The 14,429-nt window shown below is 36.5% G+C and overlaps 1 protein-coding gene across 1 annotated transcript; it reads right to left on the bottom strand.

Annotated features, from left to right (window-relative positions):
* Positions 1–647: 647 nt before the first annotated feature.
* LOC143623220 (large ribosomal subunit protein eL36y-like) lies at positions 648–2,186 on the bottom strand. The gene is made up of 4 exons (XM_077094176.1): positions 2,114–2,186; positions 1,195–1,298; positions 907–1,106; positions 648–819 (listed from the first exon to the last, which is right to left on the bottom strand). Exons 2-4 carry the CDS (start codon positions 1,294–1,296, stop codon positions 789–791), a joined length of 333 nt encoding a protein of 110 aa, XP_076950291.1. The 5' UTR covers positions 1,297–1,298; positions 2,114–2,186; the 3' UTR covers positions 648–788.
* Positions 2,187–14,429: the final 12,243 nt, after the last annotated feature.

The following is a 14,429-nucleotide window of genomic DNA, read 5'->3' as shown; positions in this document are numbered from 1 at the left end:
CCGAGTCCAAGATTGCATCGAGACCAAAGGAGTCGTCAAGACGTCAAATCTTGCTTTGTGTGAAAAAGGTAATAAAAAATACCCATTTTGAGGAATTTTACTTAAAAACCGTAATACAAGGGAACAATATATGCACTATAAAAAGATAATCGAGATGAACTGGATACGCTCTAAACAGCTTGAAACAAAACCATGCTGTTTAAAACACTTGGTAGTTTCATTCTTAATCTTTCGAGTATCATCAAACATCTAACTAGTATGCTCTTGGAGGTTTAAGTAAACGAAACCATGTTTTTAAGTCATCTCAACTCTTTTATTAGTCATAACATATTGCGCAAGTTCATAATCGTCTGATGCGTAATCCTCAACCAAGTTTAGATGGTTTTAAATGGGCTAAAGTTCACACAAGAGTGCAGTTCGGTGCAGATGACCAGAACACATGAACGCGATTCAGTGCAGATGCAGTTTAAGGGACGTTTAGCAGTTCAGCCGATTTCACTGACTAATCAAAATTTAATGCCCCAAAAATATAGGTACAAATTTCACTGTCCTAAAGGCTAGAGTTTTGTTCCCAACATAAAACACATAGTTAAGTGCACAACCTACTATGGCATCAAGATTTTGTTACTTATTCATCAAAGCAAGCATTTTCCAAAACAACATGCAAAATATTAAGATTTAATCAAAGTTGAAAAACATTCATACAAGAAGGTTCAACAACAGTCAAAACTCAAAATCACAACTAAACAAATTTCTCAATAGATCTTTTAGCGGTAAACAAAGAGAACTTACTTTTTCTTCTCAGCACCACCACCAGACCTACATTAGAAACAACCGAACAGTTAAAAAAACATATTTTATAGATATTTATAAATGTGCATGTAAAAGTACAGATATTAAGTTCACCTCATCTTGCGAAGAACACTAGACATCTCCTCACGCTTCTTTTTCGCCCTCTTGTGAGTACCCAACTTCCGTTTAGCAACTTTGAGTGCGCGTTTGTCTTTCCCAACCTTTAGAAGCTCGGTAATTCTCTTCTCGTAAGGAGCAAATCCCGCAACTTCTCTAATAAGATTTCTCACAAAGTGTACTCTTTTGCTTGTTTTCTACCATAAAAAACAAAAGAAAATATAATAGTTAGGAATAAAGATTCAATGCGCTTATAAAAACGTATACAGAAGATTAATCGCTTACCCCTTTCCTATCGGAAGGACGTGGTGCTAACTCTTTCTTGGTCACAACATGCCCTTTGTTTAGACCAACAAAGAGTCCTGTATTCGGCTGCTGTGGAGCCATTTCTGAAAATTTGTAAGAATAAACATTCAACGCGTTATACTTGATTAACGAGTTAAGCGTTCCAAAAGCATAGAAGTTTACTATTGTCAAACTTGGCATATGTCTTCCCTTAAAATCTCAAATAAAGATTCTTAAATAATAATGTTTACAGCATTTAAGCATCTAAATCATTATATATGATCATAAATATTGAGTCAATATTCATAACACATACCTGACCCGATCCAAACCAGTTTGGACCCAAATCCATTCCAACCCGGACCCGACCCAACCCGACCCAAAACAACCTCTTTTAATGTGACCCGTTTTGTCCCTAACCTGTTCTGACCCATGACCTGAATCCATTCCAACCCGTACGCGTTCCGACCTGACCCAACCCTTTTTTAATCTGACCGTTTCGACCCAAACCCATTCCGACACTAACCTGTTCTGACCCATGACCCAAACCCGTTTGGACCCGAATCCATTCCAACCCGGACGCGTTCCGACCCAACCCAAAACAACCCTATTTTAATTTGACCCGTTTCGACCCTAAGCTGTTCTGACCCATAACCCATTCTGACCCGACCCGACCCGTTTATGAGTGGCAAAAAAACTGACTTTTGAGCATCATAATATATGTCAAATAAAAAGGCAAAAACTAACAAGAAACTAAGTTCTTTGTGGTGTTCTATAATCTTAAACTCAGCTAACTGGGAATAATGTTTTAAAAGCTTAAGTTAAACAAAACATGGGAAAACTAAATGATTGAAACATAACATCAACAATGTTAAAGAAATAAAGATAACAAAATGAATAAGTGAAAGAACAAACATACCAATGATTTCCTCCTTGCAGGTGTGTTACCGGTTGTCGGCGGAAGAAGTAGAAGAAGAAATGAAACCCTAAAACAAGTGGTTGGTTATACAAGTGGTTGGTTTGACTTCTAATCTAATGGGCTTTTATTCATGGGCTGTTTATTTTATCTATTTTTCTATAGATTAATATTCTTGGATTTTTTTATAAGTTGGTTGGCACTTCTGTATACAAATATTTATTAGACCGGTTGTTGTGGGCGTTAAACTCACCTCATCGCAGATGTGGAATCACTTTTGTAGAATAAGGAGCGTTAAACACCGTGCCGGAGGGGCTAACGAGGCTTTATGAGGATGGTAAACTGGTAAAGGTAGGGGCGAAAAGAATAATATTGGAAGGGGCTATGGGTAATGGATGATGGTGGTGTCCCTCATGTTATTTCACAACGTTTCAGCCTTAGTGTAAATAGTTTTAAATCATTACCGTGGTCTTCGACCATTTTTTTCCTTGAATGTACGTTATTTTCTATACTTAACCTTAATAAAGGTAATCATATGACCCATGAACTTTAGTAATTATTTTTCTTTAAACGATTTATGTTTCCATCCCTTCTATTTAATCTTTTTATTTAACCAATATACGATTTTACTCCTAAACCAATTCTTTTACTTTAAGCGATTTACGTTTCTACCTTGAAGTTTTATAGAGTTATAGTCTAACACCACCAAGATGTGTTAAAGATTCAAGTCTCATCCTAGAATAAACTTACAACGAGCCCAATAGTCTAATGTGATTCTCATGTACACACCACTATTATTTTGCTTATACTATATCAGTAAGCTACTACAGTAAGGATCAAAATCTAAAATCTTTATCAAATTCTATACTTCTCATGCCATCTCTAACCTCTAAAACAGTCCTGCATTTGTGTTAACTATTTCGTGTGTTTTAACTTACCTTAACTTTAATCATTGTAAGGTATGCGATGTGGTCATCTATTATTATTATTATTTTTTTGACAGGTTCATCGCCTCCCGGTTTGAATTTAGTGTGACAAGGAGTTGCTCAGTTTGAGGTAAATATCTTTCGGCTTACGATCATTTAGTAATTATTGATGTTATGATATGTATCCGATAATTTAGTTTTTGGGTTGGTGTAATGTATTTCTTATGCAAACATTATTATTAACATCAGGAGCAAACTAGTTACACAAATAACACACCCAAAATATTGCTAACAAGTACCCGCATGTTTATGCAGGTGAGCACTACCTGCAAGTTCAAACCCAAAACGCAAGCAACTTTTGTATACTGTAAAACTAGGTTTGCTGAAGCACAATTGCATATGTTTGTGTTTTATTCAATGTTGTAAAAGTAGGTCTACAAGGCCGAGTACTTTCCGAGTCCTCGCTACAAGGTATGGTGCCGAGGTGAGTTTCTTTAACTCCGCCTAGTTACTAAAAATTGTTCAAATGTGGTCAACATCAGCCATAAATACATATAGTCGGTTAATGTGGGCCTATTTTAACTTAAAAATACAACATAATTTGTATTTTTATTGTATTAAAGAACGAATATCATTTTTTAATTAATGATTAACAATATTTAGAAAAATTTAGTATTTAAAAATGTATTTCTCTTATTTATATTGATCTTCACTTATTTTGTTATTAATATTAATAAACTTATGATATTTGAAATATATATATTACCCAAAAATTAATTTTCTTTATATTTATCATGTCCGAGTACTCCGATTACTCCCTCCAAGGGGGTCGGCCGCCTAGGGGCCGCCTAGCGACTTTTGCAACATTGTTTTTATTGTAAAATTGCAGTTAGGTCATAGAAATAATAGCTCGGTCACAAGTATGCTTGGGAATTTTATTTTATATCAACTATGCTTGGTAGATTTTACTCTTTTCTAAAGTTTCAACGACCAAGCGCAACACTATTCATTTGTGGCTTTACTAGCATTTTGATTTTCTTATGATTACGGGTAAAAATTGTCGCAACCGCAACAGAGACTTAGACAACCACAACGGGGCATTAACTTCTTTAACGCCACCTTTATTAAGCTAAACAACCCCGCCGCATTGCGGCGGGGTCTAATAACTAGTTTGAAAATTGAAAACCATTTTTGTACTAGTACTGCCGTCCGGTTTTTCTATTAATACCATATCACTTTCATAAAGTTAGTACTACCATCCGATTTGTCTATTAGACTATCTTCAATGCTAAGAGAGCACTTAGACGCCCATAGCAGTCCAGTCATCTGCCACATTATATTTTTATAAATTCTTAAAAAACTCAATTTTAACTCCCATGGTAAAGGAACCCTTAGATGTCCTTAACTGCCATATCATCTTTCACATCATTCAAAATCTTAACAAACCTCAATTTCCTCTCTGGTCATACAAACATCCTTCATTTTCCATACCATCACCCATTTTTTATTTAAATTTAAACACTTAATTTATTAAAATATATTTAAATGAGTATATAAATAAATTAAGTAAATAAGTAATTTATTTTAGTAAACTAAAATTAAAAAAAATAAAAGACAGAGTATTGCATTTATAAAATGCAACGGATTTGTCGTTAACATTTTAAATTGGATTTTTCTTAACCGGGTTTTTTTTATGATTTAAATTGAACATATTAAAATAAAACTGTTTTTTTTTTCAAGATTGGATTTTTAAATTCAGGTTAATTCTAAAGGGTTTATATGCAGTTTACTTAATAAATAAAGGGGCATTTATAAAACTTTGATTAATAAAAGAAAAATCTTACCTAATTTTACACTTAGTAGTCTCCACAATAAAATCGCTACTTCATTACACCTCCTAGAAGGCTTCAAAAAATCAAGCAATAAAGCATTAATAAATGCCCATAAAGTTAAAGTAAAAAAGTTTCCTTCTACAATCAATGCAATACCATCTACCCTATCACTTTCATAAATTATCTCTACCAGACAACACCTTTTTTTTCTTCATCTACACCATTTTTAATCAACACAAATTGCCATTAGAGTTTTTATTTTTCATGAGTTGAAATATTTGGAAGTCGAAGGTGGAAGAGCTCTATCTGTTTGTACATATTTGTTTCACTCTACAAACCAATAACAACTATAATCTAGCGTATATGTTGGAATCGGGAGTCTCGGAACTATATAACACAGGTAGAGTTCTAAGTTCTATGTATACTATTGTATTTTTTTGGTTTGTTTTGTTTCATACTCATAGATATCATCCATTTAAACACTCCCTGATTTGTTTGATTATCAAGAGTTTGAGATAGTTATTTTGTTTTACATCAAACAAATCACTTGTGGAATCATCAAATGTTTAGTATCGAGTATTTGATGAGTTTGTAAGATATGCTTTGCTTTTTAACTTTTGTGGAACTGTAATCGAGGTGAGCCTTAACGAGCTCGAACTTAAACGAGTTGACTTGAGCTCACCTCATTTCCTTTATCGAGCTCGACTCATTTAAAGCTCGAGTCTAGGGGCGAGCAAGTTTTCAGTCCTTATTTTTATGCCTTTTCGGTTTTTGGTCGGGTCAGATTTAAAATCGTTTGAACCTGAGACCAACTCGAAGCCTGTCCCAACCACCTTTGAGCTTCGTACTCGGGGGAAAGGTTTGGACTTCAAATAGAGTTATAAATTAGAATGGATAAAGTATCAAATGTATGTTAGTCAAATAGCTGTGAAATCTAATCTAATATTACACTCAGTAGTCACCACAAAAAAATCGCTACTTCATTACACCTCCTAGAAGGTTTTCAAAATATCAAGCAATAAAGCATTAATAAATGGCTATAAAGTTAAAGTGAAAGAGTTTCTTCTGCAATCAATGCCCATACCATCTACCCTATCACTTTCATAAATTATTTCTACCAAACACCACATTTCTTTTTCTTCATCTACACCATTTTTAATCAACACAAATTGTCATTAGAGTTTTTATTTTTCATGAGTTGAAATGTTTGGAAGTCGAAGATGGAAGAGCTCTATCTGTTTGTACGGATTTGTTTCACTCTACAAATCAATAACAACAATAATCTAGCGTATCATGTTGGAATCGGGAGTCTCGGAACTATATAACACAGATAGAGTTCTAAGTTCTATGTATACTATTGTATTTTTTTGGTTTGTTTTGTTTCATACTCATAGATATCATCCATTTAAATACTCCCTGATTTGTTTGATTATCAAGAGTTTGAGATTGTTATTTTGTTTTACATCAAACAAATCACTTGTGGAATCATCAATTGTTTAGTATCGGGTATTTGATGAGTTTGTAAGATATGCTTTGCTTTTTAACTTTTGTGGAACTGTAATCGAGGTGAGCCATAACGAGCTCGAACTTAAACGAGTTGACTTGAGCTCACCTCATTTCCTTTATCGAGCTCGACTCATTTAAAGCTCAAGTCTAGGGGCCAAGTAAGTTTTCAGTCCTTATTTTTATGCCTTTTCGGTTTTGGTCGGGTCAGATTTAAAACCGTTTGAACCCGTGACCAACTCGAAGCCTGTCCCAATCACCTTTGTGCTTCGTACTCGGGGGAAAGTTTTGGACTTCAAATAGAGTTATAATTTTGAATGGATAAAGTATCAAATGTATGTTAGTCAAATAGCTGTAAAATCTTTTCTAATTTTTCACTCAGTAGTCTTCACAATAAAATCGCTACTTCATTACACCTCCTGGAAGGTTTTCAAAATATCAAGCAATAAAGCATTCATAAATGCCCATAAAGTTAAAGTGAAAGAGTTTCCTTCTACAATCAATGCCCATACCATCTACCCTATCACTTTCATAAATTATCTCAACCAAACACCACCTTTCTTTTTCTTCATCTAAACCATTTTTAATCAACACAAATTGCCATTAGAGTTTTTATTTTTCACGAGTTGAAATGTTTGGAAGTCGAAGGTGGAAGAGCTCTATCTGTTTGTACAGATTTGTTTCACTCTACAAACCAATAACAACAATAATCTAGCGTATCATGATGGAATCGGGAGTCTCGGAACTATATAAGACAGGTAGAGTTCTAAGTTCTATGTATACTATTGTATTTTTTTTGGTTTGTTTTGTTTCATACTCATAGATATCATCCATTTAAATACTCCCTGATTTGTTTGATTATTGAGAGTTTGAGATAGTTATTTTGTTTTACATCAAACAAATCACTTGAGGAATCATCAAATGTTTAGTATCGGGTATTTGATGAGTTTGTAAGATATGCTTTGCTTTTTAACTTTTGTGGAACTGTAATCGAGGTGAGCCATAACGAGCTCGAACTTAAACGAGCTGACTTGAGCTCAGCTCATTTCCTTTACCGAGCTCGACTCATTTAAAGCTCGAGTCTAGGGGGCGAGCAAGTTTTCGGTCCTTATTTTTATACCTTTTCGGTTTTTTGCCGGGTTAGATTTAAAACTGTTTGAACCCGATACCAACTCGAATCCTGTCTCAACCACCTTTGTGCTTCGTACTCGGGGGAAAGGTTTGGACTTCAAATAGAGTTATAAATTAGAATGGATAAAGTATCAAATGTATGTTAGTCAAATAGCTGTGAAATCTAATCTAATTTTACACTCAGTAGTCACCACAATAAAATCGCTACTTCATTACACCTCCCGGAAGGTTTTCAAAATATAAAACAATAAAGCATTAATAAATGGCAATAAAGTTAAAGTGAAAGAGTTTCCTTCTGCAACCAATGCCCATACCATCTACCCTATCACTTTCATAAATTATCTCTACCAAACACCACCTTTCTTTTTCTTCATCTACACCTTTTTAATAAACACAAATTGCAATTAGAGTTTTTATTTTTCATGAGTTGAAATGTTTGGAAGTTGAAGGTGGAAGAGCTCTATCTGTTTGTACATATTTGTTTCACTCTACAAACCAATAACAACTATAATCTAGCGATTATGTTGGAATAGGGTGTCTCAGAACTATATAACACAGGTAGAGTTCTAAGTTCTATGTATACTATTGTATTTTTTTGGTTTGCTTTGTTTCATACTTCTAGATATCATCCATTTAAATACTCCCTAATTTGTTTGATTATCAAGAGTTTGAGATAGTTATTTTGTTTTATATCAAACAAATCACTTGTGGAATCATCAAATGTTTAGTATCGGGTATTTGATGAGTTTGTAAGATATGCTTTGCTTTTTAACTTTTGTGGAACTGTAATCGAGGTGAGCCATGACGAGCTCAAACTTAAACGAGCTGACTTGAGCTCAGCTGTGACACCCGGTAGTTTCCCAATCCCATAAACCAAGTAATCAACCTAATTATTAGGAGATTGTGAATGTTATGCGCGCCATTATCAGCGCGGGCATATGTTATATGCGCCATGTGCGGATGCGATGCGCGCCATGTTAGGATCAGCGCGGGCATATGTTATATGCGCCATGCGCGGATGCGATGCGCGCCATGTTAGGATTAGCGCGGGCATATGTTATATGCGCCACGCGCGCAGGTTTTTGTTGTGTTTTCATGACAACTTAATTTTATGTCGTTTCTGTCTAATGGGTTGCATACCTCTTCAATAATCAAATCATTTATGCGCGCGCGGAAAAAGGGAACTAACCTCCCCGCATGGCGGGAACATTGAGAGCTAGTTTGTGTGAAGCTCCAAGATGGAATTGACTTCAACATAACTGATCACTATGTTGAAATACCAAGACCTCATGGAGAATCTACAAATGAAACTCAACGTCCCTGACTACGAGAAGGTTACGCACCTACCCGCATCAAATAAAAAGGAGTTATGTACGACACCTGCGGGAAGAATCCTCGCGGGACACCTTAAAACTAAACCCTTTACGCATGAACGCTTGCACAGAAACCAACCACCTTCTCGCTTAAATCCAAAAGTTCTCCCTGTTAATAAACTCTGAGAACGCTGGTTCCAGCAGAGCCAGATGGACTCGCAGGATTCCTTATAAGGACGCCTGCGCAGTGATACGCGCAGGATTCGTTACAAGGACGCTTGCGCGAAGACCAACTGGAGCCGCCGGACCCACAACGTTCAAAGAAATGGCCTTCACGCAGAAGGCTATACGCGCAAGGCTACACTCACAAAACACTTAGTCTATTCTTCAGATGTAAGGGATTACCCCCGCCCAGAATGAACCAGTTGCGTGTTTCAGAGATTTTTACCTTTTGACTGCACACTGACAACAGTACCAGGAAAAGTATACCGTAACACGAAATGTCAGCTGTCAGCCGCACCTACTCTCACCAACCACAGTCCTGCATGTACTGTCAAATCCATCAGAATTTTTATAACCACTCCTTGTAATATAAATAATAATAAACCCCATACCTTGTCATCATTACACCCAATATGATAAGATTTCCATCCCCTAAATCAAGGGATTGTGTTCCCTTGAACTTGCCTATAAATAAGTATCAATTCTTGAATAAAAATATCACACAAACACACTTCAAACTCCTCTCTTAAACCTGTAATTCTGCACTAACCATCTCCCGAGCATCCGTTTCCAGTTCCGTTTCCATCACTAGGTAAGCCGAAACTTTAGATTTACTTTCCTGACCAACCCTTATATTCTTCGATTTCTTGATCTTAATATACATATTTCTTGTTATTTAAACATATTCTAGACTTCCAATTTCGAGGCTAACATCAGGAAACCCGAATCTCGTTTAATCTCTCTCTAAACCATCACTTAACAAGAATCACAGGTGAGTCTCACAGCCCCTATTTTCACTGTTTTAAACTGTTTTCGGGGCGAGGGACACGTGTTTAAATTATGTTTTATCATGGTATATTTACAAGCAATGCAAACGATTATCTGTTCATAGTGTTTTTGGTTTTCAATGTAAGTGCGCAAGTTTTAGACAGTGATCACTCGTCAGTGGAACTCTAAGGGTAGGGACTACTGTGTTTGATCAACCCACTCGTAGGGGTCGCACCTCTTTGCATAGACGAGTGCCTAGTATGGTCATGGGGTAGTACTACTGGTAAAGCCCGCTCGTAGGGGTCGCACCTCTTTGCACGGACGAGCGCCTAGTTTTCCGATGCACAACGTCCGCGCGTAACCCGCGGGACGGTATTGTTTTAGCTCGTAGTGGCAGCGCCACTTTGCATGGACGAGCCCGGTTTTCAGAAATGTCCGCGCGTAACCCGCGGGACGGTTTTATCAAGAATATGTTTTAATGATGTATTCAGAAATATGTTTCAATATGGTTTTATCAAGGATATGATGCAATACGATTTATCAAGTCACCAAAACTTGTGAACTCACTCAGTTTATACTGATTCAAATGTTTTTACGTGTCTTACAAGTGATAATTAGTAGCGCAAGGAGTCACACTTAGAGCACTTCACGCAGAACATCTATAAAAATGGTTTTTGGAAGATTTTAGTTCTATCCCTTCCACACGCGTGGTTGTTCCCGCCGTGTAAGGGGATATGGCGCGGAAATCTTCAACGTTTTTCATATGTGGATGTTTTTATATGTAATTCTAAACAATGTAATGTATTTTGTACTAGACATTTCATGCGCAATGGAAAATTTATTTGAATGTTTGTAATGACCCGTGCTTGATTATCAATTCCCACTCGCGCGCGCCCGGCTGTTTCCGCCTTTTAGGGCCGGGTGTGACATCAGCTCATTTCCTTTATCGAGCTCGACTCATTTAAAGCTCGAGTCTAGGGGGCGAGCAAGTTTTCGGTCCTTATTTTTATGCCTTTTCGGTTTTTGGTCGGGTCAGATTTAAAACTGTTTGAACCCGAGACCAACTCGAAGCCTGTCCCAACCACCTTGTGCTTCGTACCGGGGGAAAGATTTGGAATTCAAATAGAGTTATAAATTAGAATGGATAAAGTATCAAATGTATGTTAGTTAAATAGATGTAAAATCTTATCTAATTTTACACTCAGTAGTCTCCACAATAAAATCGCTACTTTATTACACCTCCCGGAAGGTTTTTAAAATATCAAGCAATAAAGCATTAATAAATGCCCATAAAGGTAAAGTGAAAGAGTTTCCTTCTGCAATCTATGCCCATACCATCTACCCTATCACTTTCATAAATCATCTCTACCAAACACCACCTTTTCTTTTTCTTCATCTACACCATTTTTAATCAACACAAATTGCCATTAGAGTTTTTATTTTTCATGAGTTGAAATGTTTGGAAGTCGAAGGTGGAAGAGCTCTATCTGTTTGTACATATTTGTTTCACTCTACAAAGCAATAACAACAATAATCTAGCGTATCATGTTGGAATCGGGAGTCTCGAAACTATATAACACAGGTAAAGTTCTAAGTTCTATGTATATTATTGTATTTTTTTGGTTTGTTTTGTTTCATACTCATAGATATCATCCATTTAAATACTCCCTGATTTGTTTGATTATCCAGAGTTTAAGATAGTTATTTTGTTTTACGTCAAACAAATCAGTTGTGGAATCATCAAATGTTTCGTATCGAGTATATTATGATTTTGTAAGATATGCTTTGCTTTTTAACTTTTGTGGAACTGTAATCGAGGTGAGCCATAACGAGCTCGAACTTAAACGAGCTGACTTGAGCTCAGCTCATCTCCTTTACCGAGCTTGACTCATTTAAAGCTCGAGTCTAGGGGGTGAGCAAGTTTTCGGTCCTTATTTTTATGCCTTTTCGGTTTTTGGTCGGGTCAGATCCAAAACTGTTTGAACCCGAGACCAACTCGAAGCCTGTCCCAACCACCTTTGTGCTTCGTACTGGGGGAAAGGTTTGGAATTCAAATAGAGTTATAAATTAGAATGGATAAAGTATCAAATGTATGTTAGTCAAATAGATGTAAAATCTTATCTAATCTTACACTCAGTAGTCTCCACAATAAAATCGCTACTTTATTACACCTCCCGGAAGGTTTTTAAAATATCAAACAATAAAGCATTAATAAACGCCCATAAAGTTAAAGTGAAAGAGTTTCCTTCTGCAATCAATGCCCATACCATCTACCCTATCACTTTCATAAATTATCTCTACCAAACACCACCTTTTCTTTTTCTTCATCTACACCATTTTTAATCAACACAAATTGCCATTAGAGTTTTTATTTTTCATGAGTTGAAATGTTTGGAAGTCGAAGGTGGAAGAGCTCTATCTGTTTGTACAGATTTGTTTCACTCTACAAATCAATAACAACAATAATCTAGCGTATCATGTTGGAATCGGGAGTCTCGGAACTATATAACACAGATAGAGTTCTAAGTTCTATGTATACTATTGTATTTTTTTGGTTTGTTTTGTTTCATACTCATAGATATCATCCATTTAAATACTCCCTGATTTGTTTGATTATCAAGAGTTTGAGATTGTTATTTTGTTTTACATCAAACAAATCACTTGTGGAATCATCAATTGTTTAGTATCGGGTATTTGATGAGTTTGTAAGATATGCTTTGCTTTTTAACTTTTGTGGAACTGTAATCGAGGTGAGCCATAACGAGCTCGAACTTAAACGAGTTGACTTGAGCTCAGCTCATTTCCTTTATCGAGCTCGACTCATTTAAAGCTCGAGTCTAGGGGCCAAGTAAGTTTTCAGTTCTTATTTTTATGCCTTTTCGGTTTTTTGTCGGGTCAGATTTAAAACTGTTTGAACCCAAGACCAACTCGAAGCCTGTCCCAACCACCTTTGTGCTTCTTACTCGGGGGAAAGGTTTGGACTTCAAATAGAGTTATAAATTAGAATGGATAAAGTATCAAATTTATGTTAGTTAAATAGCTGTAAAACCAATCGTAATGTCATTATCAATGTTTTGAAACCCAGACCGGACCGGCTGGTCCGACCGGGACCAGCTACAAACACCGGTCCGGTTCAGGTATTTACGGGTTGTTTTGGTAAGTCTACTAGAGTGATTAGAGGTTGTAACAATTGCTCAACAACCTGTAAAACAAGATTGTTGTATATTTAGTTGTTAATCAAGGAAATGTGACTTAAATAAAATATTAAGTAGGTTACCTGTCATGTAGCATCAAGTGATAAACCGCTATCGATGAAGACCGCACCAATCAATGATTCAAGGAATATCCACGGGAATTTTGGGGGCATCGATCATACCTCGCGTGTGTGAAGGGTACTCCGCAACCGCTTGTATAAATTCCTGAATATGTATTTTGACATGAAAATAAGGGGTGACAATTAAAATATTAAGTAGGTTACCTTCCATGTAGCATCAAGTGATAAACCGCTATCGATGAAGATTGCACCAATCAATGATTCAAGGATATCCACGAGAACTTTGGGGGCATGGATCATACCTCGCGTGTGTGAAGGGTAATCCGCAAACACTTGTATAAATTCTTGAATATGTATTTTGTCCTGAAAATAAGGGGTGCCAATTTCCAACATGACACTAAAATAATCAGGGTTTTGGTTGATATATCATGTTTAAAAGAACGGTAAACAGGTCAATCTAATAACCCGTTTAATGCATATTTTACAGCCCACCAACCCGATTAACATGCTTACAACTTGATTATTACCCACCAACTCGTCAACATGTTTAGATAAATGGGTTAAACGAGTTGTGTTTAGCTTACAGGAATTTAGGTGTGCATGAATTATGTTTGTTGTATTTGACACAAAGAAAAATATGGATCGTGTTTTGGTTGAACATTTCAACCTCATTTAGTTAAACAGGTTGACCCATTGACATGCTTATGACCCAAACCACCAACCCAATCATTATGTTTACAATTTGCTTATTACCCACCAACCAGTTTGACATCCTTAAAATACGAGTTAGCTCATCGAGCTGGTTATCTGGTGACTTGATGAGTTTGAACTCAAATTTCTAGATTTGTGCTCGGCTAGTATGTTTTAAAGTTCGAACGCAAGCTAATCCCGCCCTAGCTCGAGGTTGGTGTGAACAATCATAGGATGTCACTATCAGTGTATCTATAAAACATTTTTTTGTGTGTGAGAGAGATGTGATAGTGGGGACCGCAGACTTGGTACGTTGCAGGGTTTGGAATTACACACATCTCATCCACAAACTTGTCCCATAACACATGAGGTCATTAGTATGTGTGTTTGTGGAATCTAGATGCTGTCACTTGTGTAGTGTTGTGGATGCTCTTATGTGCTGTTAATGTTTGCTTGAATAATAGAATATTCGCCCATGCCGCTTTGGCTTCTAAATCATCACATGCGTCATTCTTAGCTAGCCAGTCCCGATATATTTCTTGACTTGTGGAGACGGCATTAGCTAGACTATAAGAATAGGAATTTGCTAACTCATGACGAGGACGCCTGCGTTGACGTTCCCTCTCCGCAGGAGGAATCCCTTGTTGCAGATACTCGTGA

The sequence above is a fragment of the Bidens hawaiensis genome, unplaced genomic scaffold (assembly GCF_021521415.1).
Source record: "Bidens hawaiensis isolate Kalapana, Puna unplaced genomic scaffold, B.hawaiensis_p1.1 tig00003356_1, whole genome shotgun sequence".
NCBI lineage: Eukaryota > Viridiplantae > Streptophyta > Magnoliopsida > Asterales > Asteraceae > Bidens > Bidens hawaiensis.
This window is presented reverse-complemented; position numbering and strand designations above follow the sequence as displayed.

Bases quoted from the DNA above. Each gene is read 5' to 3' on its own strand.
- LOC143623220 (XM_077094176.1), bottom strand. From the start codon at position 1,296: ATGGCTCCACAGCAGCCGAATACAGGACTCTTTGTTGGTCTAAACAAA. The intron at 1,107-1,194 runs GTAAGCGATTAA...TTTTTATGGTAG, and splicing joins GTCCTTCCGATAGGAAAGGG to AAAACAAGCAAAAGAGTACA. The intron at 820-906 runs GTGAACTTAATA...TTTCTAATGTAG, and splicing joins AGTGTTCTTCGCAAGATGAG to GTCTGGTGGTGGTGCTGAGA.